General features: G+C 57.5%; 2 protein-coding genes across 8 annotated transcripts; both read right to left on the bottom strand.

Annotated features, from left to right (window-relative positions):
- Nucleotides 1-915: 915 nt before the first annotated feature.
- On the bottom strand, nucleotides 916-9,811 carry SSH3 (slingshot protein phosphatase 3). 2 transcript variants are annotated; one of them, XM_059932150.1, is made up of 14 exons: nucleotides 9,623-9,811; nucleotides 9,027-9,067; nucleotides 8,224-8,455; nucleotides 7,147-7,265; nucleotides 6,996-7,067; nucleotides 6,570-6,635; nucleotides 6,295-6,483; nucleotides 6,117-6,210; nucleotides 5,733-5,861; nucleotides 5,604-5,650; nucleotides 4,763-4,909; nucleotides 4,335-4,535; nucleotides 3,963-4,236; nucleotides 916-2,831 (listed from the first exon to the last, which is right to left on the bottom strand). In XM_059932150.1, the coding sequence occupies exons 1-14, from the start codon at nucleotides 9,686-9,688 to the stop codon at nucleotides 2,559-2,561; spliced, it is 1,950 nt and encodes a 649-aa protein (XP_059788133.1). In that variant the 5' UTR covers nucleotides 9,689-9,811; the 3' UTR covers nucleotides 916-2,558. The 2 variants fall into 2 exon arrangements, with proteins under 2 accessions (XP_059788133.1, XP_059788134.1); XM_059932151.1 differs by having other exon boundaries at nucleotides 9,027-9,064.
- A 1,040-nt stretch (nucleotides 9,812-10,851) lies between these two features.
- On the bottom strand, nucleotides 10,852-22,944 carry ANKRD13D (ankyrin repeat domain 13D). Of its 6 annotated transcripts, none has more exons than XM_059932143.1 (15): nucleotides 22,702-22,944; nucleotides 21,992-22,127; nucleotides 21,749-21,882; nucleotides 20,833-20,878; nucleotides 20,607-20,750; nucleotides 20,167-20,356; nucleotides 14,281-14,347; nucleotides 13,798-13,879; nucleotides 13,534-13,595; nucleotides 13,296-13,426; nucleotides 12,187-12,344; nucleotides 11,981-12,097; nucleotides 11,732-11,895; nucleotides 11,564-11,652; nucleotides 10,852-11,296 (listed from the first exon to the last, which is right to left on the bottom strand). In XM_059932143.1, the coding sequence occupies exons 1-15, from the start codon at nucleotides 22,789-22,791 to the stop codon at nucleotides 11,011-11,013; spliced, it is 1,896 nt and encodes a 631-aa protein (XP_059788126.1). In that variant the 5' UTR covers nucleotides 22,792-22,944; the 3' UTR covers nucleotides 10,852-11,010. The 6 variants fall into 6 exon arrangements, with proteins under 6 accessions (XP_059788126.1, XP_059788129.1, XP_059788128.1 ...); XM_059932146.1 differs by having other exon boundaries at nucleotides 10,852-11,218; XM_059932145.1 differs by having other exon boundaries at nucleotides 11,564-11,598.
- Between the last annotated feature and the right edge of the window lie 2,646 nt (nucleotides 22,945-25,590).

Here is a 25,590-nt window from a genome sequence, read left to right as displayed (position 1 = left end):
TTCTGTACTGATGTACAGCTCTTCTGTGATATGAAAAAATTTTTCAAAATGCAGAATAGTATGTTAATATGCTTTAATTTATATTTTAAAAAGAATACACAAATGTATTTGATGACTTAAGCATGGAATGTCTTTGGAGGGCCTTAGAAGCTGGTAACAATGGTTGCCTGTGAAGGATTGGAGGACAAGATCGGAGGGAGACACTCTTTTCATTTTATATCTTTTTTTTTAAACTGTGTTTTTTGCCCCTTTACCAATTTGTATGAGCTTTGTCTATACATACAGTTCTTTCTCTTTTCTTTTTTTTTTTTTGGCCATGCCACGCCTTGAGGGACCTCAGTTCCCCAACCAGGGATTGAACCCAGGGCCACAGCAGTGAAAGCCCGGAATCCTAACCACTAGGCCACCAGGGAACTCCCAGTGTACATATAGTTCTTAATCATTTGTCTGTATTTTTGATGCAGATAATTTCCCCTCCAATTTTTGTTTCTCCTCGTGCTGAATTCTTACTTCTCAGAATCTTCCATAGATTCTAGTGGGCCCCACAGCTCTGAGTTCATGATTGGATCCTGCCTTCCCAGCTGTACAGAATGCAGGAGGGCAGGGCCCGACCTTGGCTTCCCTCCTGACATTGTCACCCCCACTGTCCCTGAGCCCCGGCCCAGAACTGCTGAAAGGGCAGTGTGGGTGGGACTCATGGGTGGCTGTAGATGGCAGGCAGCCCCCTCCCTGCTCAGCAGGGTGGACCAGCCAAATGGATCAAGAATCACATCTAGCTTCTCTGTACCCCACCTTGTGACCCTGGGGCTGCTACCCACAGACAGGTACAAATGATTCCTCTTCTAGAGAGCACGTTGAGGCTGAATTCTGTCGGAGTACAGAGGACGCGTATTGTTAAAATATCAAAGCAGGAGGTGGGGTCTAGGGATTTCCTGGTTTAATCCTTTTGTCTTACAGAAAGAAACAGAGACTTAAGATGAAGTAACTTGTAAGTGATACAGCTGGGGCTAGAACCCAAGTCTCCTGCTCCTCCGTCCACTAGGGTTAGAGCAGTGCTGGGGGTCCCACCAGGGTCTGGGTGAGAGATTCATTCCTAAAACTGGGCATGAGATCTCAATCGACAAGAACATTTGCTGCCAGCTCCTATCTGAGGCCTGCTTTGAGGGAAGGAGCTGCACCCACCCACTCCCAACCCCCAACCAAACTAGAGTGTTATAGGGCAGAGCATATGATCTTGGCAAGAGGGGAGAGAAGTGACAAAGATGGACCCACTTACTCTTCTTGAACATTGTAATTGGGCAGAAGGAACCCCTAGGCAGAGGGGAGGGCCCACCGAGGGTCCTTCTTCCCTGGCAGTGATAGTCTGGCTTGGAAAGTCAGGCTCTCTTGCATTGTAACAAGAAGAAGATTCTTGGGACCCAAAGTGTGCTCAAGAACTAGCATCAAGTGCCCAAAAGGAGCCTTAGCTTCTGGGACGGGCTTGGTCCTGTCCACATAGGCATCGACAGCTTCCATTTCCTCATGGGTAACTCCCTTCCGCTGCCCCGGCAGAGCCCAGCACCTGCTGTCCAGTGTAGACTTGTTCCCCTGCCGACCTGCCTGAGGGGGGCGGGGCAGCTAGCATTTACCCAGGCCCTGCCCCGGGAGATGAGGGAGATAGCGCCGACCTCCCCTCTTCTCTTCCCCATTCTTCCTCCCACCGCACCCCAAACACACCACTCCCCAAACCGGCCTGTCGCAAGATACCTGGGAGGTATGAAGAGACTGGAAGGGGTAAGGAGAGGCCACACTCCTTGTGCAACCAGAGAAAGAGTGGACTGACAAGCTTTATCATAAAATTGAAAACAATATGAAAATGTTTTTTCTTTCTAAGTACAAAGCCAGACACTATGAAGACTATGAAAAACTGGCCAGAGGCCATGAAGCTCAGAAAGAAGACTCTCTCTTTGGTGTAGTGCCCTGTGCTCCAGTGCAGTGCTGGTGGAGGGTGCTGGGGGCAGCAGCAGAAGATTCAGGCTGCTTATGGGGGGTGTGAGGGAGGCTGACCGGCCAGCCCCGTCAGAGGGGTCTGGCTCCCCACTCCTCAGAACCTCCCAGGTTTGGGGACTGAGGTTACTCTTGGCCTTTGGGGGCCACTGGTTCTCTGCAGAGCCCCAGGAGTGAAATGGGGTCGGGGGAATGAGGCAGACAGGAGCAGGGGAGGGAGGGAGCATGAGCCTTTCTGCACTGAGAAACTCTGTTTTTTATTCCATGGCTGCAAGTGTGTGTTTCAGGCAGCAGTTGAGAATGAAGCTAGGGTACTGTTGCCCCCAAAGGCACCTTCAGTCTCTCTACCACATCCCCAAATGTGGAGGAAATCTTGAGCCCTTGGACAGGTGGACATGGGTCTGAGACTTAAGGCTGTAGGTGCTGAGGCTGTAGTGACGGGAGTCTGGGGCCTCCTGGGGAGGAGCTAAGAGGAACGTGGACAGGCCGACAGGAGTGAGGGGTGCTCATCCCAGGAGCTGTGTTCCGGCACCTCTGTTTGTGTCTAGGGGGGCGTGGGAATGTGTGTGGGCTCACACCTCGCCCTCCTCGCCACTGTCATCCACGCTGGCCTGCCTCACCACCTGCTGGTGCCTGGGTGTGGACGGACAGCCAGCCTTCCGCTGCTCCTGGAAGGCCTGGGTCCGGCTGGCCACCAGGGCGGCGTTGTTGAGGGCAACCACAGACTGGCGGGACTTCAGGGCAGGCCAAGGCCCCTTGCGGGCCTGCTGGCCTCCCTTGGCGCTTGAGAGCTGAGGGAAGGGCTGTGGAGGGTCTTCATCTGAAAACTCCTCTGGAGAGAAAACCTGGAAGGATGAGAGTATAAAGAAGAGTCACGGGGAAGTCGTTCCAGGGCAGGGGCACGGAGCACAGAGCCTAGAAAAGGGTAGATGCAGAGCATCTGTTGAGTGAATACAGAAAAACTGAGCTACTCACAGGTCAGATTTCCCTCGAAGGGAAGGCAGCACCCCAGCCCTACTGCCACTGCTCCTCAGCCCTCACCTGTTTGGCCCCCAGAAGCCCTCCTTAGCTCCCCTGCGCCCGCCGCGTCCTTGGGGTCCTCTCCTCCTCCTCTTGCCCCCCACTGCTTTGTACAGTCAGTCCCATGAGCCACAAGGGAAACATCTTCCGGGCGCTGGGCCCTGGGCTGGGTGCCGAGTGAGGACACCCTGCCTTTAGGAACACACACGCCCACCCATCAACCATCTGTTCCTCCCCCCAGCCTTCCACACCCAGTGCCACCTCCTCCAGGAAGCCTTTCCCAAATGTTCCCGTCCTCTGTGAGGTGAGCTCTCCTTCCTCCAAGGGTCAGCCACCTTGGCCTCAAGTCACATGGGGGGGCCTGACTTCCTAAGGCAAGGGCCAGGTCTTACACTTGTGCCCTGCAGCGCTTAGCACAGAGAGGCTGCTTAGCTACCCAGCCAGCACTTTGGCTGTGTGAGTGCTATGACCCCTCTGCACGCCATCCTTCGATGGGTTGCCCTTCCGATTTGGGAGGGGGTGCTGAGATCATCTTATCCACACCCATCTGGGGTCAACAGCTGGTTGTGCAGCTCCTGGCCTGGGGAGGACGCTCCTTCCAAGGCTGGGCAGCCCTGCCGCTCAGGAAGCAAGTCCTTTTGTCAGGCTGAGAGCTGCCTGCAGCCGCCAGCCTAGGGCTGGTTTGGCCGTGGAGCCCACCAGATGGCCCTGTCCCGTGACTGCTCTCCAGCTCCCGTGGAAGGCAGAGCTCGCCTGTCCTCATCGGGTCTCCTCGGCTACTCTGAGGGGATGAAAAGGAGCTGCCCAGGGTGTGGTCCCCCTGCTCAGGTGCCCCCCGCTCAGGGCCAAGCCGAGCCCCAGTCCTGGACTTTCTCCATCCTCCGGCCATCTGCCCCCTCCTCCTTTTGGCCCCCACTCTGCCTCAACCTGGGCTCCTTCCTTAGTCCCAGCCTCACCTCTGGCAGGTCACCGTCCCCTGAGGTGCTTTCCAGCTCTGAGGATGGCTCCAGGAGGCTGATGGATCTCATAACCCCGCGGAGGTTGATACGGGGCCGTGACCCAGGCTCTTCTTCTGGGGCTGCCCGGCTCTCCTCCAACCCCACCACATTCAGCTCCCCACTGCCCCCGGGTTCTGGCTGAAGAGGTGGGAACGGTGTAGAGACCTCGGGGGCCAGGGGCTCCTCTGGGGAGGCCCCACCCACTTTCTGCTCCCAGACATGGCTCTGCCGGCTGCGAGGGGGTGGCCCTGAGTCAGCTTCCAGTGACCCAGACGCAACCTCCAGCACCCACACCCACCCACCCCCTTCCCCTTGCCCCCCACTCCGTACCTAGCAGTCAGGATGCCCTGGTAGGTCTGCAGCTGGCGCAGGAAGCCGGGGTTGGGGCGGGCGATGGGCCGCAGCTCCTGCACGTGGCGCAGAGCTTGCTCCAGGCTCCAGCCGTACTGCTTCATGGCGTAGGCAATCACCGTGGCGGCCGAGCGGCTGACGCCCATCTTGCAGTGGACCAGCACCCGGGTGCCCTGCGCTCTGTGGAGGCCGAACCGGGTCAGCTTCCCCCTCCCCCGCCCCCTTGCTGTGCCGTCAGTGTCGGGGAAAGGCAGGTAGGTGGTGGGCTCACCGCCCAGAGCAGAAGGAAAAGGAGATAAGGACCCTGAGGGCCAGAAAAGCCGAGGGCAGAGCAGGCAGGAGGAGGGCACGGGCCCCGGACAGCAGGAAGCGGGGATGGGGCGGGCGGAGGGGTGGGACGGCCCGACCTTGCAGCCTCCACGAAGCAGTGCGTCTCCTTCCAGTGGGACAGCAGCTGGGCCGACTCCTCATCCCAGAGGCGCACGTTGTGGTAGGTGAAGCGCTCGGGGTAGAAGTTGTCAATCTCGCGGGCCATGTTCAAGATGTGGCTCACCCTGCAGCACGGGGCACAAGGCCAGGCTGACGTGGCCACGGGCACCAGGCCCGTTGGCCAGCGGAGCCGGCGGACGCTGGGTGTTAGTTTTCTTGGTTCTGAGGGTCCGGTGGGGGAGGCACAGTTGCGGTGGGAGGAGGAGATGACGGTGACCTTGAGCAAATCGGTTCACCCCACTGGGCTTGAGTACTGTCCCCCCGCCCCGTCCCCACCCCGCTTCCAGGTAGCTGCTGGGCGGCCTGCAACACACGCCCTTCTGTTACTGTCAGAAGTCAGCTGGAGAAGGGCTTCTGAGTTCAACCGAGATGGGATGGGTCTGCAGCAGCTGGATGCCAAGGGTCTCAGCAGGTTTCCCGAAAGCCCGTGGTGGACAAGTGACAGGAACTGATGGGAGCGGGCAGCCAGGTCTCCCGTGGGAGAGGGGCCCTCCCTCCTCCCAGACACGTGCTCAGGCCAAGAGGGGCTTTTCTGCTTTCCAGCTGGGGGAGGTGAAGAGGGGGCCAGGGAGCTGCCAGCAGACCAGCAGGGTAGCTTGTTCCCCTGTCTCCACCTGAGCCCATGCGAGGGGAACGGCCCCAGGAGCGGAGCTGGAAGCAGAGCTAGCTGCTGCTGAGAGGGTTCTGGGGGTTTCTGGCCAGGTCTCCCCACGGGGGAAGACAGAGGGCGGGCAGTCCTGGGAGGGCTCGAAACCCTACCTGTTTCTCTGCAGCTCCTCCAGGTTCGCTGCGTTCCACTCTGAGCCCTGTGAACACAGAGAGAGCGTCATTGGCCCTCTCCCCTAGCTGCAGCAGGCCCCATCTCCCAGCCCTCAGCCTGCAGCTCACCAGGTAGAGGTGGGGGAAGATGCGGGACGCCCGGTCTTGCTGGGCCATGAGGAGCAGCATCTGGTTGTCGATGAAATCGCGGTACTGTTGGAGAGGGCATCCCAGGCGCAGCTCCAGGGCCTGGCGGATCTGCAGGCAGGAGGCTAAGGAGAGGCTGGGGGCGCCTTGCGAGGTTCCTGATGCCCCAGCCTTCCCTCTGGGGCCTCTGAGGACAATACTCTGTCCCATCAAGGCAGAGAAGCTGAGGCCAGGCATGTGGGAACAGCTCAGACAGGAGGAAAGCTAAAGTGGGAAGGCTCCAAGGAGAGGACCACTCTGGGGCCCAGCCGGAGGCCCCCGCAACCAGGGCCCAGCTCTCCCCCTGGTCCCCGGCACCCTGCCCACCTCTTTGGAAGTGATGCTCTCCAGGTCACTGGAGTCCAACACCTCCCACAGCTCAGCCCGGATCGCCTCCTCCATCTGCTCCTGTCCCGAGGTCCTGGGAACCGAGCCCGTCAGTCCAGGGGCCCCTTCCCTGCTCTGCCATGGCACAACCCCCCCCTCCTCCCCTCCCTGTACTGACCGGCCGGGGTCGATGCTGGGAGGCCGCAGAGACTCCAGGTCAGCCATGGCCATCCACTCATTGAGGCAGCTCTGATCAGAGCTCAGTCTGTCCTGGTAGTGGCTGGCCCAGGCAAGGGCACTGCCCCCTGGCACAAGACCACTGCCTAGAGCCGCCTCACATGCCTGGTGCAACACCTGGAGCGTGGCCCTGGGACAGAAGAGAGGCTGGGTCACGCTGTCCTCCCTGCTGCCCCTACCCAGACCCTGAGCCATCTTCAGGACCCAGCCCCTTACCACATGGTCTGGATGCATACTGGCTTGAAGATTCGACTCTGCCCACCAGATGTCACACTGAAGCCCCTGTGGGAGACCAGGTGGGGGTGGAACCCAGCTCCTGGCTCTGGGACAGGGCCCCCTGAGAGGCCTACCCACTAGCCACCTCATAAGGCTGGTCCTCAAAATATATACACATCATCTAAACTTCAAAATAAGCCCTGTTTGCCAGATATAGGGCAGCTGAGGCCCAGAGCAGTTAGGTGACTTGCCCAGGATCACACAGTGAATCTCAAGTGGAGCTGAGAATAGGCCCAGCCTAGAGTTCTGCAGTTGCTCCCCAGTACCCACCACACCCCTGCACCCCTCCCCCCCCCATACATCACACTTAGTTATTCCACCCTCTGGCCCCTGTCCTTTCCCTTCCCTCCAGTTGCCACCTCTTACCCATCTCCATCTAGGTACACCTGGGTGTCGCTCCAGAGAGGCAAGACCAGGCCTAAGGTGCAGCTGGGGGAGCTGGCAGGGACAGAGGGAAAGCTGTTGTCGCCCAGCATCTCACTTCCTTGCCCTCCTCCCTTCCTCTCCCTGCTCCCACCTGTTATCAGGGAAATCCACACCCAGAAGGACTGTCTCATCCTGGCTCAGACGTTCTCTTGTGGAAACTACCAGCAGGTAGCGGAGCCTGGCGGGCCGGGCCGCCTCCAGCTGGGCTGCCTGGGGAAGATGGGAAAGGAAAAGCGCGGGGTCACAGTGGCCCAGAGGACCCTGCTCCTCCGCCCCGCACCTGACACACATCCGGGTCTAGAACAGACCTGCCACCTGCTCCCTCCGCATCCATCCCTCTCTTCCCAGATACCAGATCAGTGGTTACAATCTAGTGGTTCCCAACTTTGGGACCTCATGGTCCAATAAAATGTTTAAAAAGATTTTTCTCAGAGAGGGTGTGTGTGAAAAAAAGGGGAGAATGGGCATGACAGATTGCCCTTTTTTTTTTCTGTCTAGGAAGGAGGTTTAAGAAACACCTTTCCACTTGCCATTACCATAATTTGATTCAAGGAATGTTTTTCACCAAAGAAGTATTAAGGACACAGTTTCACAATAAAGGATGGTGCGTCTGTGGAATTAATTCTGCCTTACAAAAAACTGACTGCATCTTGATTTTCCCATTTTGCTGCAGACAGTGAGATTGTTCCACAGGCATCTGGGAACTGGTCCTCACTTTCCCGCTTGTGTCCCATTCCTGCACGGGGCCCTCCAGCACACCAGCCCACGGTGGGTGCTCAGCAGGCCCCCCTGAGCACCAGTTCATTTGTGGGCAACTCACATAGTCAGGAAGGTCTTGTGCTGGTTGAACAGAAACCCGGCTCTGGGTAATTCCCAGCTCTTGGACCTAATCTGACCCTACAGGCTCACATCGGACAAACCTCCCCATCCTTTCCAAGCTCTCCAGAGACCCGAAGACATGACCGGATCGCCCTGTTAAGACAACTCTAGCCGAAACAGCAGAGTCATCGGGGTTTGGGTAACCGCTACGCTCCCCAGGGGGCCCCCTGCTCTCACACCACTGCTCCCCAAACACACACACACTGGTCCCATTCCACCCTCTCCTCCCACCTGGGGAGTGGCTCTCTGCCCTTTCAGAGGGCCAGAGGGCTCTGGACGGGGCCCTCACCAGGCGGATGTCGTCTTGTGGCCGTAGCAGCCCCACCATGAGGCACAGGTGCTGACTCTGTTCCTGCTTCCTGGGACTGTGGGGCCCATGCCCGTCGTCTGTCTGGTCCCCGTGGGGCTGCTCCTCCCCAGGGGGTTCCTCCACTGGCTCAGAGCTGGCCTTGGCTGCATCTCCATCATCGCCTCCATCCTGCAGTCCCAGGACAGCCCCGCGGAGTACTGCAAAGCTCTGCCTGGCAGGGGAGCAGGGAAACCATTATGGCCCATCGTAACCCTTAGGACAGGGGTGTGTCAGAATCATCTGGAGGGTTTGTTAAAACAGGTGTTGGGCCCCATCCCCAGAGACTCAGTGGGCCTGGAGTGGAGGCCTAAGAATGTGCATTTCTAACCAGTACCCGGGTAATGCTGCCCCAACACTTTGGGAAGCACTGCCTTGGAGGCTCTCAAGCCTCCAGCCCACCTATTCTTGTCTGAGGAGGGGTGGAGGTTGCTTCCTTTTCCTTCCCACCTGCCTAACTCAGTAGATACTGTGAACCTGGTGGGAGTCCTCAGGCCCTGCCGTCCCATGCTGCCCACTGGCTCGTGACCACTGGCCAGAGCCAGGTCCAGGACAGTGGGTGAAGGAGCTCCAACTGACCAGGGGGAAGATGAAAGCAAAGGTAGCCAGCTGTGCCCACCAGCTGTGCCTACTGGCAACACTGCCCCACATAGTACGTAGTGGGCTTTGGCTGCAAGTCCTCCAGGATGGCGGTGGCCAAGGCTGGCGGCTGGACGGAGGTGCATGTGTTGGGAAGAGGTGCTCACCTTCGCTGGAGCCGGCTTCTGCGCTGGGACACCTGGTCCTGCTGAGAAAGCAGCCCCCAGGGCAGAATGAAGTGGCAGGGAAGGATTCTCCTCTCCCCTGTCTCAGGGCTGCTGTGGTGGACGGTGGAGGGATCGCACCCCCTCCGCGCACACCGCCCACCCCCGCAGTGGGCAATGGAACCAGAAAGGGGGTCAGATCCCCTTCGCGCTCCAGTTCTCTCTCCACATGGAGGCACTGGGGGAGCCCGGGCCCGGGTTCAGGTCCAGAGGCCGGAGGTAAGGGGGCGGAGGGGGGGGCGGGGGTGGGGACGGCCGCCCGCGGCTGGAGACGCCTGAGGCCTGAGGCTTTGGCCCCCGTCTGGGCCCAGAGCGGGGTAGGGCCTCCGCAGGCGGTCACGGCTCCGGATCTCGCCTTGGTCCGAGTTCCTGATTGCCTCAAGATTCCCCCCAACCCCTCCCCACCCCAGCCTGAGACTTGAAGTCCCCCTCCGCACACCCCCAGGCTTCAGGGGAGGCTGCCCGTAGACAGCAAGCACTCCCCCAGGCCCAAGTGGCAGCCAGCTGCGTGGGCACGACCACAGCAAAGCCAGACTCACCGTGGGCCCCACAGGCGTGGAGTCGCCGCCGGCCGGGGGCGAGCGGCTTACTGTGACCAGGGCCATGGAACCAGGCCGGGGGCACCTTGGCCGGCAGGGCCACTGCACCCTCCCGCAACCCCACGGACAGTCCCTGCCCCGCAGGACCAGGAAGGAAAGTCCGGAGCCACCAGGGCCTGGCACCTCCTCGAGGGCGGACCTTAAAGGGCCAGACACCCGTCCAGCCCGGCCTCAGGAGCCCGCAAGCGGTGGCCACCGCCCCTCCCTTCGCGTCTCCACAGGTTCGGTCCGCCTCGTCCCCGCCCCCCGAAACACGTTGGGGGCGGGGCGCAGGTGCGGATCCCGGCAACGGCGGCGGCAGCGGGAAGGGGCGGGAAGGGGCGGGAAGGGGCAGCCTACGTTGGGTTCAGGGTTCGGTCCCTCCTCACAGGAGGCGCCCCTGCCCCTGTCCTCCCTGCTCCGCCCAGTTAGGTCACCTGAGCTGTGCTCTGGGCCTCAACCGTTCTGCTACCAGCCAGAGATGGGACCTAGGGAGGAAGGACTGAGGACCCGGGGCTTGGAGAGGACCAGAAACCGTGGGTCTTCAGTGGGGAGCACCTCAAACTTCTTTCTCCCTGCTGGTCGGCCCTGGCGCTTCCACTCAGCATGAATCACCGAGAGACAATCGAAGCTTCAGGGGATATCAGGGTGGGTTTAGAACTAACCCATGAGGCTCACAGCAGGTTCTCAGGGCCACCTCGGAGGTGAGCAGGGCAGGGCTGAGCAGGTTCACGGCGGTGGCAGAGGGAAGTGACTTGTCTAACGTCACTGCAGTAGAACCTGCCGGAGTCAGGTCAGGAACCCAGGCCTGGGGTGCAGGGCCTCCTCTGACCTGGCAGGGTCTGGAGAACCAGCCTCTCCCCGTCCCTGACACGAGCAGGGGTGGGTTCCCGTAAAGCCAGGCTGTGTGGCCGGAAGAACCGGGGTCTCCAGTAGGTGGGACAGGGCTTGGGGGAACTGACGTTCACGGAGCACCTACTAGGGCACCTGACACCTGTTGGCTCATTTTACCCTCCCAGAAGCCCTGGGGGTGGGAGGTGGTCTCGTTTACAGCTGAGGAAACTGAGGCTCAGAGAGGCTAAGGGGACCACGGTCAAGATTCAAACCCAAGTCTAAGGCCACTTCCCACAGCGTCTCCCCTCGGTGCCCCCCAGCACTCCCCCCCCACCACAATGAGCGGAGCAAGCCTGCTGCTGAGGGTCTCTTTATTTCCATCTCTGTCTCCAATGCAAGCCCACCCCCAGGGCTCCAGGCCCCAAGCTCCGCAGCAGAGTGTTTATAAATAAATAAGTTACAAAAGTGGGTGGAGGCGCAGCCCCGGCCGGGCCGGCCCCCCGAGGGCCGGGGGCTCAGTGCTCCGTGAGCGAGAGCTGCAGGACGCGCTGGAAGTCCTCCTCCTCCTGCCGCCCCCGCCGCTCCCGCTCCTCCTCCTCCCGCGAGGACAGCTCCAGGGCCAGGCGAAGCTGCTCCTCAAAGCTCGGGGGGGCCGGGGGCGTCCCGTGAGGGGATCCCGGACCCCCGGGCTCTATGGACATCTGCAGGCTCTCCTGGAGGGCCCTTCCAGGCGAGGCATGGGAGGGGAGAGCAGACCCGTGAGCGCTAAGGCTGGGGAGGAGGCCAAGGGCTGGGACATGGCTGTGGAGGCCGAAGATAAGGACAGGGAGGCTGGGACCCAAAGACCGGAGAGCAGAGACAAGGCCGGGCCCCGTCTCCCCATCCCTCACGCCGCCCTCGCTGGTGGGCAGCACAGAAGATGGAGGGTGGCCTCAAAGAGGATGTGGGGTCCTGGGGCCAGCACCTCCCTGCTACTTAACCCCACCAGCCAAGAACCCCCCGGCCGGCAGGGTCCTCGAGGCAGGGCAGGGCTGAGACATGGACCTGGCAGGTCCTGGAGGGCCTCACCGCTCCAGCTGAAGCTGCTCCTCGTAAGCCGTGACCTGGGGAAGGTGGGCACCAGGCCGGGTGTTGGTCAGGGCTTCCCAGACAGTCACCTGCAGCAGCCAGAGCCCAGAGCTGTCACCTCTGCCACCCCTGCCCACGCCCGGGGCCCAGCTCCTGCCCGCACCCCACCTGCTCCGCCTCTGTGCCCGCCTCCAGCAGGCTCTGCTGGATGGCAAACTGCAGCAGGTCGTCGTCCTCGTCGCGAAGGGGCTCGCTACGCTCTGCGCCCAGCACGCTGTACCCGTCGGGCACCTCAAACACGGCGGGGTCCACCTCACAGGGGAAGGGGCTCGCTGGGTGCGGCAGAGGGGTCGTGCTCAGCCCCTGGTGCGCAGAGACCAGCGAACCTCACAGCCCCGCGCCCGCCCACGGCGGTACCTGAAGCTGCAATGGCAGAGCCAGGCGCTGGCACCCACACCGAGCTCAGGGGCTCGTCACAGCCACACAGGTTGCTGAAGGTGATGCGGGCGTTGAGCACGTGGAAAAGGGGGATCTCTGTGAGGAGACGTCGAGCCTGAGCCAGCCCTGCAGCCCGTGCCCACCCCACTCCTGGGGCCCTCCTGCCGCCCGGCCCACCCTCTCACCAATCTTGACCGGGAAGCCGGGCGGGAGGCGCAGGTTGATGAAGTCGCGCAGCTTGGCAAAGTGAGCGTTGCTGATGGCCATCAGGTCGATGATGGGCATCACCTGGTCACCCAGGGAGAGCGGGTGCTCCTCGCTCAGCCACAGTGTTGCCTTGAACCTGCCCGGCCAACCGCAGGACATGGGTCAAGGAACCTCTGGTGGCCCCTCTGCTAAGGCCCACCTACTCTGGACATCTGCCTCTACTCCTGCTCTCCACCTGGCCTGGGGGACCCTCTTCTCTGCTCAGCTGCTCCTGCCTGCCTCCCCCAGGAGCTTATGTCCTTCTGGCCCCAGAGCCTGAGCTGCCCCCAGGCTCTGGGCTCAGGCTGGGTCCCGGGTGCTTTGTGCCAGCTCAGCTCTCCTGGATGAGGAGGGCAGGGCTGAGCTCCTGGCTTCAGTCCTGCCTCGTCCACGGCCCTGTCGTCCTCCTCGGCCCACAGCCAGCCAGCACGTCGCACTTCGCCGTACTCTGGGGTCCAGCACAGCCCGACAGTTCAGGACCGCACTGCTGGGGTCGCATCCCAGCCCCGCCGTTGCGTGGCGGAGGGAGTCCATGTGAGGTTTCTGGCACAGTGCTGGGCCCACCAGACGCGCTAGAAGTCACGGCTCATCAGAGCCTCACAGCACCCTTGTAAGCAGGTGGCCAAAGGCAACTGTTCTCATTTTACTGAGGGGGAGACTAGACTCTCAGAGGGGAAGGTGATTCCTTGGGCCACGAAACCAGGAGGTGTTAGAGCCGCGTGCCCTTCCTGTCTGCCACAAGCTGACCCCCCACAGGTGCTCGTTCAGTTGAACAGAATACCATACATGGGTGGTGCTGCCCATTCATTCGTTCACCAAGAAGAGCGACCAGTCCTCTGAGCCAAGCCCCGAGCTGGGTGCCAAGGACCATGGCTAAAGCAGACCTGGCCCCGGCCCCCAGAGAGTGCAGTCGAGAAGGCAGCCAGCTGGGTGAGTGAGTCCCCCACTCCAGGGGGCCCTGTGTGTGACAGGGTCTGCAAGGGCTCGGGGGCACCAGGCAGGGGCCCCTGGCCCAGAGGGAAGCCCCCCGCCAGCCCCCAGACCTCACCTCTGTACTTTGCTGGACATCTCAATGGGGCGGCCGATGTTCCTCGACTCCAGGCTGAAGTTGGGGTCAAAGTACTCGTCGGGGGAAATGGCGGTGGGGTTTGTGGGGCTGGCTGCCTGCTGCACAGGAGCCTGGGTGGCCCCGGGACCAGGCTTAGCGCTCGGGAGGCGCCGGCCCGGCCCCGCCCAGTGGGCCCTGCTAGTCGGCCCCCAGCCCCCGCCCCCCAGCCCCGGCTCACCCCATTGTGGGAGGAGTGCTGCTGGGCCATCCCCAGGAAGGACTGGAATGGAGTCTTCCCCCCTAAGGAGAAGGGGTGGAGCCCATGAGGGGACCTGGGGCCACTGCCCCCCAGACTGCCCACACCTCCTCTCCACCCTGGGAGCCTCCCCTGTGGTGGAAGCCTTCCAGCTGGTCCCAGATACTCTCTCTGGCCCTGACCCCAGACCAGGGTGACCACCCCGTACGGTGTGACTGGGCAGCAGGCAGGCGCACCTGGGTTTACCTTTGCTCCTCGACTTGTCCTGATCGGAGAGGTGCTCCGTGCGTGTGCGTGTCACCAGCTCCACATTGGTGGCGCTGTACACCTGGGGAGCAGGGGGGACACAGGGGGAGCTGGGGGCTCAGAGCCTGCTCCCCACACTCAGCCTCACCAGCACAGGACCCAAGTCCTCCTGTCCCCAGGGACAGACAGGATCCCGCTCCCCACAGTGGAGGGGGCGGGGTCTGAACCCCGGGGAGTCACTAATGAGGGTAAAATGCTCCTGGCTTCATCTCGGTGATCCGGGTGTGGGCCCGTGCTGTGGGTAACCCCTGCGTGCTCAGCAGGGGCTGGGCACTCGGGCCCCACTGAGTTCCCATGGCCACACAGGGCATCCGGAGCCCACGGGCTGCTGGGTCTCTCCCTCCACACAGGGTGGATGCGGAGAAGGGGCAGAGCTCCTGGGCCTCGTCTCCTACCCCAGCTCCCACCACTAGCCTCTCCTGCCTTGGCCTCGTAGCCGCTAACGGTTTCCATCTTCTCAGACCGCCAGCCCCAGATACCACATTTGTTCCTGAAACAGACCAAACAGGAGCTCATGAGGACCCACACCCCCCAACTCTGGCCAAAGTCGTCCCTTCCAAAGACCCCCTCCAATTAGCCTTCCCGCTGTGAAACACACAGGGGCCTTGAAGAGGCTGCCTGGACAGCTGGGGACAAATGAACAGAGGACTGAGAACTAGAAAGTACTGGGGAATTATTAATTTTTGCTACGTGTGATAATGGCGTTGGGGCTCGGTTTAAAAACATCCTTATCTGTTAGAGTCACACCGCAGAAGCATTTACTATTGAAATGATACGACATCTGGGATGTGCTTTAAAATAGTTGGGGGAAAAAGAAAACAGGAAAAAAGTGAGGAAGGGTAGATTCAACAAGATTGGCAAAATGCTGGGAACTCCCTGGCGGTCAAGTGATTAGGACTCAGCACTTTCACTGCTGAGAGCCCGGGTTCGATCCCTGGTTGGGGAACTAAGATCCCACAAGCCACGCAGCGTGGCCAAAAAATTTTTTTAAAAAGATGGGCAAAATGTTGATAAATGCTGAAGTTGGGTGATGAGAACATTATACTAGTCTCTGTTCTTTCATATGTGCTTGAAATTTTCCATAATAAAAATTTAAAAATAAAAGTATGTCTGATTCAACAATAATAGTTGGAGACTTCAGTACACCACTTTCAATAATGGATAGAACAAGTAGACAGAAGATCAACAAGGAAACAGAAGACTTGAACACACTATGAACTAGACTTGATGGACGTCCTTAGATCACTCCACCCAACAACAACAGAATACTTATTCTGCTCAAGGGCATGTGAAACATTCTTCAGGATAGACCATAGGCTCGGCCATAAAAGAAACCTCAATACAACTGAAAGGACAGAAATCATACACAGCGTGTTCTCCAATCACAACTGAATGAGGGCTTCCCTGGTGGCGCAGTGGTTGGGAATCCGCCTGCCACTGCAGGGGACACGGGTTCAAGCCCTGGTCCGGGAGGATCCCACGTGCCGCAGAGCATCTGGACCCGTGAGTCACAACTACTGAGCCCACGTGCCACAACTACTGAGGCCTGCGTGCCTGGAGCCCGTGCTCAGCAACAAGAGAAGCCACCGCAATGAGAAGCCCGCTCACTGCAGTGAGGAACGGCCCCTGCTCACCGCAACTAGAGAGGGCCCGAGCGCAGCAGCGAAGACACAACGAGACTAAAAATAAATAAATAAAATAAATAAATAACAACAACACCAAAAAGCAACCTTAATTTAAAAAAAAAAACTGAGTGAAATCAGAATCAGTAACAGAAAAAAGATGACTTGGGAAATTCATGAATATGGGAAGAGTAAACAACATACTCCTAAATAACCAATGGATCAAAGAATAAATCAAAAGCAAAATCAGAAAATACTTTGAGATGAATGGAAACGAAGATACAACATACCAAAACTTATGGGACACAACTAAAGCAATGTTTAGAGGGAAACTTATAGCTGTAAATAACTATATTAAGAAAGAAGATCTTGGGCTTCCCTGGTGGTGCAGTGGTTAAGAATCCGCCTGCCAATGCAGGGGACACGGGTTCGATCCCTGGTCCGGGAAGATCCCACGTGCCACGGAGCAACTAAGCCCGTGTGCCACAACTACTGAGCCTGCGCTCTAGAGCCTGCAAGCCACAACTACTGAGCCTGCGCTCTAGAGCCTGCAAGCCACAACTACTGAGCCCATGTGCTGCAACTACTGAAGTCCCGCGCCTAGAGCCTGTGCTCCGCAACAAGAGAAGCCACCGCAATGAGAAGCCCCTGCTCGCCGCAACTAGAGAAAGCCCGCGCGCAGCAACAAAGACCCAACACAGCTAAAAATAAATAAATAAATTAATTAATTAATTAAAAAAAAAAAAAAGAAAGAAGATCTTAAATCAATAAGCTAACCTTCCATATTAAGACACTGGGAAAAGAGCAAACTAAACCCACAGCAAGCAGAAGGAAGGCAATAATAAATATTAGAGTGAAAATTAATGAAATGGAGAATAGAAAAACAATAGAGAAAATCAATTCAACCAAAAGCTGGTTCTTTGAAAAGATCAATGGAATTGACAAAGAGGGAAGACTCAAACTACCAGAATCAGAAATGAAAGAGGGGGCATTACTACTGACATTACAGAAATAAAAAGGATTATAAATAAAAGAATATGATGAACAATTGTACCCCAACAAATTAGATAATTTAGATGAAGTAAACAAATCCTAGAGAGACATAAACTACCAATACTAACTAAAGAAGAAGTAGATAATCTAACAGACTTGTAACAAGTAAAGGGACTGAAGGAGTAAAAACAAAAACAAACCAAAAAGAACCCACAAAGAAAAGCCCAGGCCCAGATGGCTTCACCAAAGAATCCCACCAAACTTTTAAAGAAGAATTAATACCAATTATTCACAAACTCTTGCAAAAAAATAGACAAGGAGGTGACACTGCCTAACTCATTCAATGAGGCATTGCCCAGATACTAAAACCAGGCAAAGACATTACAAGAAAACTATAAACCATTACCTCTTAGGAATATGGACACAAAATAGTAGCCGACCAAATCTAGCAAGATATGAAAAGAATTATACACCATGACAAAGTGAAATTCATCCCAGGGATACGGGGTTGGTTCAACATCTGAAAATTAACTGAGCGCAACACATATCAATAGAATAAAAATAAAAGTCACATGATCATATCGATAGACAAAGAAAAAGCATTTGACAAAACCCAAACCCTTTCACGATAAAAACACTCAACAAACTAGGAACAGAAGGCAACTTCCTCAGCCTGATAAAGCATACCCACAACTAATGTCACACTTAATGATGAAAGACTGAATGCTTTCCCCCTTGTTTCTTTATCAGAAACAAGATAAAGATGTCTGTCCTTGCCACTCCTATTCAACATTCTACTGGAGGTTCCAGACAAAGCATTTAGACAAAAAAAAAAAAAAAAAGAAATAAAAGGCATTCGGATTAGAAAGGAAGAAGTAAAACTATGAACAGATGACACGATCTTACATATAAAAAATATGAGGAATCCACTAAAAACCCATTAGAACTAAAAAATGAGTTTGACAAGATTGCAGGATGTAAGATCAATATATAAAAATCAATTGTATTTTTATAGATTTGCAATGAACAGTTCAAAAATGTAATCAAGAAAACAATTCAATTTATAATAGCATCAAAAAGAATAAAATACTTAGAATAAATTTATTTACTGTAAGTGTAAAACTTATACTCTGAAAACTACAAAACATCACTGAAAAAAAATTAAAGATCTAAAATGGAAAAATATCCAACGTTCGTGGCAGAAGACTTACCATTATTAAAATGGCAATACTCCCCAAACTGTTTTACAGATTCAACACAAACACTATCAGAATCCCACCTGAATTCTTTGTAGAAATTGACAAGCTGAATCTGGAATTCATATGAAATTTCAAGGGACCCACCCAGAATACGTAAAATAATCCTGAGAAAGAAGAACAAAGTCGGAAGACTTATACTTTCCAATATCAAAAACTTACTACAAAGCAACATGTGATTAAGACAGTGCACAAAGAGAGTCATACAGATCAGTGGAATAGAATTGAGAGTCTAGAAATAAACCCATACATCTCTGGTCAACTGATTTTTCCACAAGGGTGCCAAGACAGTTCAATGGGAATTAATAGTCTTTTTAACAAACAGTGCTGGAACAAGTGGATAGTCACATGCAAAAGAATGAAGTTGAATCCTTACCTCCCACCATATACAAATATTAACTCAAAATAAATCAAAGAGCTAAGTGTAAGAACTAAAACTACAAAACTTTCAGAACAAAACATAGGGGAAAATCTTCATGACTTTGGATTTGGCAAAGTATTGTTAGATACGACACTAAAAGCACGAGCAACAAAAGGAAAAATAGATAAACTGGACTTCATGAAAATTAAAAACTTTTGTGCTTCAAAGGACACCATCAAGAAAGTGAAAAGACAACCCACAGAATGGGAGAAAATATTTGCAAATCATGTAGCTGATAAGGGATTTCTACCTAGAACATACAAAGAACTCTTGTAACTCAATAATAAAAAGATAACCCAATTTTTAAAATGGGCAAAGGGGGACTTCCCTGGTGGTGCAGTGGTTGGGAATCCGCCTGCCAATGCGGGGGACACGGGTTTGATCCCTGGTCCGGGAGGATCCCACATGCCGCGGAGCAGCTTATCCCGTGCGCCACAACTACTGAGTCTGCGCTCTGGAGCCCGCGAGCTGCGACTACTGGGCCTGCGGGCCACGGCCCTCAGCGTGCACCTAGAGCCCGTGCTCCGCAGCAAGAGAAGCCGCCGCAATGATAAGCCCGCGTGCCGTGGTGAAGAGTGGCCCACGCTCGCTGCGGCTGCAGGGGGCCCGTGGGCGGCAACAAAGACCCAGTGCAGCCAAATTAATTTAATTAATTTAAAAAAAAGGATGAAATGGGCAAAGGATCTGAATAGACACTTCTCCAAAGAAGATATACAAATGGCCAATAAGCACATGAAAAGATGCTCAACATCATTAGTCATTAAGGAAATGTAAATCAAAACCACAATGAATACCACTTCACACCTGCTAGGATGGTTATAACCCCAAAATAAATAAATAAATGAGCGGTAAGGTTGGTGAGGATGTGGAGAAATTAGAACCCTTATATACCGCTGATGGGAATGTAAAATGCTGCAGCCCCTTTGGTAAATAGTCTGGCAGCTCTTCAAACAATTAAACATCTGTGTTTAATTACCACATGTCACCACAGGACCTAGCAATTCCACTCGCAGGTAAATACCCAAGAGAAAGAAAACGTATGTCCACACTAAAACTTGTACACTAATGTTCAGAGCAGCATTCTTCATAGTCAAATAGTCAACAGTCAAAAGGTGGAAATAATCCTTATGTCCGTCAATGGACGAATGAATAAACAAAATGTGGGATACTCGTGCAACGAACCTGGCCTTAAAAAGGAACGCAGCAGTTACATGCTACAACTTGGATGAACCTTGAAAACATTACGCTAAGCAGAAGAGGCCAGTCACAAAAGACCACACATATTGTATTATTCTATTCATATAAAAATCCAGAACAGGAAAGCCTATAGAGACAGAAAGTAGATTAGCTGGGGGGGAGGGGATTGTTGATTGTTAAAGGGAGTTGATTGGGAGATGATTGTTAAAGGGTACAGGGTTTCTTTCTGAGGTGACGAAAATGTTCTAAAATTGGACGGTGGTACCGGTTACATATCTGTGAAAATACTAAAAACCACTGAATTGCATACTTTAAATAGGTGAACGGTACAGTATACAAAATTATATCTCAAGAAAGCTGTTTTTAAAAAAAAAGTGTTTCTGAAGTCTGTTATTGGAACTGGGGCACATGTTGTCAGAGAAATAACACCCTGCCGGAAGGGTGGGCTCCTAGGCTACCCACAAAGGACTCTGGCCCAGACGCAGCTGCACCGCTGAGAAGCCGGCGCTGCTGCAATCAGCTGCCCTGCACGGCAGCCTCAATCCTTGTTTTTATGGGAAAACACGTGAGGTCAGAAGTCAGGAAACTGGGGACTCCCTGACCCAGCCTCCTCCCAGGGAGACAGCTGCCAGCACAGACAGGTGTGCAGGAGCTGGAAGGTGCCACAGGACCCAGGACCAGCAGGTGGTCCAGAAGAGACACTGGGCCTGCAGGAACCCACTCCCCCTCCACAGCAGCCTCTGCGAGGGGCTCAGCCTCCCAGAAGCCTGAACTAGAGGCTCGAGGGCACTGCCCACGGTGTGGCCAGGCCCCAACTAACCTCTCGAAGGCCACATTGCGAGTGTCCAGGTGGGTGGAGACGATGGGAGAGGTGAGGCGACTGGCCACATGCTCCTCACTGGGCCGCATGGTGGCCAGCAGCGCTTCAGGCTCGTGCAGCGTGAGCCCCAGTGTCTCCGTGTGCACCAGCTGCCGGTCGTGGTCAACTTCCATCACCAAGGCTCCTGCCTCTGCCAGCCGGCGTGGGGGTGTGAGGGGGACAAATAAGTGCCAGGCCCAGACAGTGGCCAGAGGGCTATCGTGCTGCCCTCAGCTGCCTCCTGCTACGGAGTGTGGCCTCAGCCTCTGGACGCCCTCCACCCCTGCCTCCATTTCCACATCTGGAGATAGAGACAGAGGACAGCACTGTCCTCACAAGCCACGGGAGAACCTGGGGGCGCTGGTCTGCTGTGTGCCTGCGGGGAGCCCCCCAGAGCTCACCCTGGCCCTTGAAGATGAAGCTCCTCCGGCCGCGCTGCCAGGTCATGTGCTCAAAGCCCAGGAGGCTGGTGTCCACCCGCAGGTTCTCACCCCGCTTCCACACGCGATACACATCACTCGGGCACATCTTGGACACGAGGGGCACTGCAGGAGGCACAGAGGTCACCGAGGTTCTTTCCCAACGGCCCCAGCCCAGGCCCCTGAGAGCCAAGAGGTCCCCACTCACCCCAGCTGGTGAACTCCCACTTCATCTCCACGTAGAAATCGGGGGCCTGAGATAGACCAAAGCGCCGATCAGGGCCCTGCCTGCAGCGGGGCCCAGCGGGCCTGGGAAGCCCCTTGTCCACAGGCCCCCTTCTGGGAGCCCAGCCCTTCCCCAACCAGGGATCAAACCCAGCCCCCCACAGTGGAAGCACAGAGTGCCAACCAGGGAATTCCCTCAGCGAGGCGCGATGTGCCGGCGTGGTCCAGCTTTGCCCCCAACCCAGCCAAACCCCACCCAGGAAAGGGTGGGCCAAGTGGGGCCTGAAAGGTCTGCAAGTCATCAGGCTATAAGCGTCTGCAAGCTTGGGGCCAGGCTCAACCTGGCCACTAGCCCGCTGGGGGTCCCTGGGGGAGCTTCTGCCCCCTCTGGATCCCAGAGTCCTCATCTGCAAAGGGGGCACAATGACCCCCTGGGGGCCTGCCCCTGGGGTGGAGGGCACAAGGTAGTGTGCTCTCCCAGTGGGGGCCCCCCTGCCCACCCACTGTGTGCTTTGAGAAGGGTGGACAGGAGTCCAGGCCGCATCCGCTAAGTTGGATGAAATCCTCCTTCCAGGAAATCTGCATTAACCAGGAGACCCATGATCTAAAGCTCTGTTGAGATTTCTAGCACCAGAGGACCCTCTATGCTGGCAAAAGGCTTTCTCCCCAAAGGGCCCACTCTCATCCATGTGGGCCCGGTTGCTTCTCATTCCTACATGACCCTGGGCTGGGGTCAAGAGAGAGGGAAGTCACTGACAGTGTCAGGAAAGCATGCTGCACAGGCTGGGTGCCCTTCCAAGGCCAGGCCCGGCAGGGTTACCCCACATAGTCTGTCATGGTCCCCTCCATGGCGCCCCACACCCCCCCCTTACTGGCCACACCTCTACGTCCTGCTGTACCTGGCGGAGTTTGTTGAGCAATTCCGGAATGCCAGCCAGCCTCTGCGTGGCCCTCTGGTAGTCCCGATACTGGAGTACCAGCTGCACCATCTCAGGGTCCCCAGTGCTGACTGCCTCCTGCAGGACTGGGGGCACTGGGCTGCTGAGGGGAGCTCTCTAGATGGCTCCAGGCCTGGCCATTCACCCCCACACACCACCCCCCCGCTGCCAGCCTCAGGGGAGCCCCTTTGCCCTCTGCAGTACCTGCCCAGCCCTGGCAGCTCTCTTTGCCCACGTTGGCATTGTGTCGAAGGAGGACTCTCACGGACTCCAGGTTCCCCAGGGACACGGCCAGCTCCAGGGGGGTGCGCCCCCGGGGGTCTTCCTGTTCAATGTCGTGCTGGGGGAGATGAGACACTCAGCACAGGGCAAGTAAGGAGAGGCCAAGGCAAGAAGGCCACTGGGATGAACAGGGTTGGGAGTCACTGCAGGAAATAAGGATAGCACACAGGTGGTGGAAATGGCAAAGGGTGGCCTGAGTGTCCTGGCAAAGGAGGAGAGGGGTTAGGTGGGAAGGGCCTGCCCACCTCTCCTGCCCTCTGCGAGGGACAGAGCTGGGGGCCCGGTGGTGGTGGGCAGGGGCGGGGGTGGGGTGCGGGGAGGGCCTGGTCAGGTAGAGGTGCAGCTGCCGATGTCAAGAGTTTGGACTGACTTGGGGATCAGGACCGGGCTGCTTTTCTCAGCCTGGCTTAGGGGTGGTGCGGCGCGAGTTCGGAGGCTGGATGCAGTGTGAAGCGGGGAGACCGACAGGGCAAGGCCCAGTGCCGGGAGCCGAGGCCAGAAGCCCAAGATCGAGGGGCAGGTGACCTCTCTTCTGGGCCAGGGAGAGGGAGCCAGGCAGGCGGCCTCCCGAGGCAGACCACAGATTTGGGTGGGGGACCAGGAGGACGGCCCGGGCGCCCGATGGGCCTCACCTGGCGGCTGTTTAGCGCGGCCTCCAGTTCGCGGTGCCGGTTCGCCCAGACGAGCCGATGCAGCGGGAAGGTGGGGCCCGGGCCTGCCATGCTGGGCCTCAGCGCCTCATCCCGAGCGGGCCGGCGGGCGCGGCGGGGGCGGCCCGGCTCCGCCTCGGCTTCGGGCCTGGCGCGGCCCCCTCGCCTCCCGTCCGCGCCGAGCCGGAGCAGCGCCCACCGCAGCCCCCGCGCCCCCGCGGCAGTGGCGGCAGCAGCGGCGGCGCAGGCAGAGGGGAGGGCGGGTTCGGCGGGCCCGGCGGGCGGGGCTGCGCCGAGGCGGGGCGGGGCGTCGGGCCTGGCGCACCCTTGCTTCGCCGCCACGGAAACCTCAGCCGGGCCGGCGCTCGCCGGGGGCGGGCGAGGGGTGCTGCCCAGCAGCCCTGGTGACCACGTGCGCCAGGGCAGAAGCCAGGACCCGGGTCTCAGCCCGGGTCTCAGCCGGGAAGGGTCTGCGGAGGGCGTTCCGGAGGGCGGGGCCTGGATGCAGCTCCGCCAGCGCCCTGCAGGGGGCGCCTCAGACACGGCGCAGACCCATCCTGGCGGGTCCGGAAGGGGAAGGAGGGAGTCCGGAGACTGGGCGGTTCGGCGAGGGGCGGGGCCGGGGTCCCCGGGACGTGCGCGCGGGTGTGCGCGTGCGTGCTCAGCGGGCCGCGGTCCGGTGGCTGTTGGGTTACGCGCGTTTGCCCGGCAGTTCCTTGTCTGTGCCCCCGTCTTCTTACCCCAGACTCCGCGGGTACCGACCAGGCCTGTGTGTGCGGGTGGGATGCGAGGTGCTGGCTTGCCTCCCCATCACCTCTGAGATGCCCCTAAATGCTGACCAGCTTAGCCTGAAGCACCTTCCTCAGGGACCTGGGCCAGTGTATGCTGGTGGCACACCGTGGGCTGGACCTTGCCCTGGGGTGGGGGGTGCACTGGAGTCAGGAATGGGGGTACGGGGGGGTTGGGGAGCAGGCCTGGCTAGCTCTAGATCTTCTGGAGGGCTGTTCACCGTGAGTGGCTGCTTTCATCCACCGCGTGCATCCCTTTTGCAGAGGCTGCACTTTGCTGCCAGTGTCAGGAGAGGAAGGAGAGTTTCGAAATCAGGGCCAGCCCCTCCACCCACACCGGAACCAGGGCGCAGGCCTCCGCTGGCTGAGCTCTGGTGTCCTTACCCTGGCCTTAGCCTGGGTTTTGGTCCTGGACTTGGTGAGGCAGCCAAGGCTGACCTTCTAGTTTCAGTCTCCCTATTTAAAAAATGACCAGATAGTTTGATGTAGGTGTTTGAGCTGCGTCTCTGGGCTGGGAGGCCCTAGTTGCCATTTTCACCCTGCCCTCTCACTGTGGCCATGTGGCTCCTGTGCTCTCTGGGATCACTTTGCTACCCTACGCTGTGGTGTCATCAGGTCACTGTAATGTCCTTGGGTCTAGGACAGCTTAAAGGCCTCTGAACGTCCAGAACTCTAAAATCAGTCCCTGCCGGCTGCCACTGCTGCAGCCTGCTCTAGCCTCCACCTTCCTTAAAAGGGGCTACCCTGTCTCCAAGCCCTCTTCACCCCAAATCTAAAGGGACTGTCTCAGGCCCAGCCTCTCCTGGTTTCTGCGGCCTTGGACACGACTCCCCCCACCCAGCCCTTGACTCCTAATTCCACTGTCTTCTCAACCCTTTCCCGGGGCCCCTGTTGTCCCTCCCCGACTCCCAGTCGGTCTTCTCTCAGCTGAAAGCCTGTCTGTTCCCACTGTCACCCTGATGCCACCTCCAGGACCACATTTCAGCTCCCTCTGGGACACCTCCGTGCCCGATGTCCCATGCAATCCATCAGCAGGTTCCAAACCAGATGCAGCCACGTTCACCCTCTTCCCTTCCGGCCAGCTCTGCTCCCTGGCTGTCGTGACTCTGAGTGATAGCACGGGCCTCCTGCTGTGCCATTTTGGACTCCCACCTCTGTCTCGTCCCCAGGTCCCGCCCATTCCCACTGGGCCACGTTCTTCCCATCTGACCCCTTTGCATCTCTTCCTTTACCACCACCATCATTATGACATCTCTTCCCTGGACAGAATCAGTGCCTTCACCAGTCTCCCTGCCTCCTGTCCTTCACCTCCTTCCACACATCCTGCACGTGGTAACAAGCAACTTGTTCTACAGCCAGCTCTCATCACCCAGCCCCTGTCCAGAGCCTTCAAGGACTCCCCAGAGCCTATCCAGGCTCAGACTCCATCTCCATTCCCATCTTCGTCGTGCAGTCACTAAGTGCCCCTGGGCTCTGGGGTGGGTTCAGCCTGGCCTTCAGGGCCTCCCAGGCCTAGCTCCTTCCCATAGTGCTCCCGCCAACCTGAGCCACTCCTGACTGCCGGGCCCTTCCCTGCATCGGAAATGCATCCCCACCTCCTCCACCCCAATGCTGGAGGCCCAGCTCAAAAGCCATTTCCTCAGAGACTCCGTGGAGCCGAGTCCTTGCCAGCAGAGTCCTGCATGGAGCAGGCAGCAGCGACATCACCCATGGGGGCCCGGATGGCAGGGACTTGGGGAAAAGAAAGTTGAACAGAGCCTCTGGGTACATGAGGCCTGGTGCTGGGCTATCCCTCAGGCTTCAGGGACCTCTACTGGAGGCTGCACAGCAAGGCCAGAGGTGAAACCAAAGCCAGAGAAGACTACGGCCAGAGCCTGCGGTGTGGCCCCAAGGGCAGAGGTGCTCATCTGTCCACAGGGGTGTCCTCAGCATGGGTCCTGGAGGGCCAGGTGGGCTCGGTCGGTCCAAACATGACACCAAGCACCAAACGGCAGGCACCTCCTCCTGCTTCCCTGGCGGTGGGCGGAAGACCCTCTCTGCTCCCGCAGGGTGGGAGGGGTGGAGTGGGAGCCCCTCCCCACCC

This window comes from Balaenoptera ricei, chromosome 8, assembly GCF_028023285.1.
Source record: "Balaenoptera ricei isolate mBalRic1 chromosome 8, mBalRic1.hap2, whole genome shotgun sequence".
Lineage (NCBI taxonomy): Eukaryota > Metazoa > Chordata > Mammalia > Artiodactyla > Balaenopteridae > Balaenoptera > Balaenoptera ricei.
This window is presented reverse-complemented; position numbering and strand designations above follow the sequence as displayed.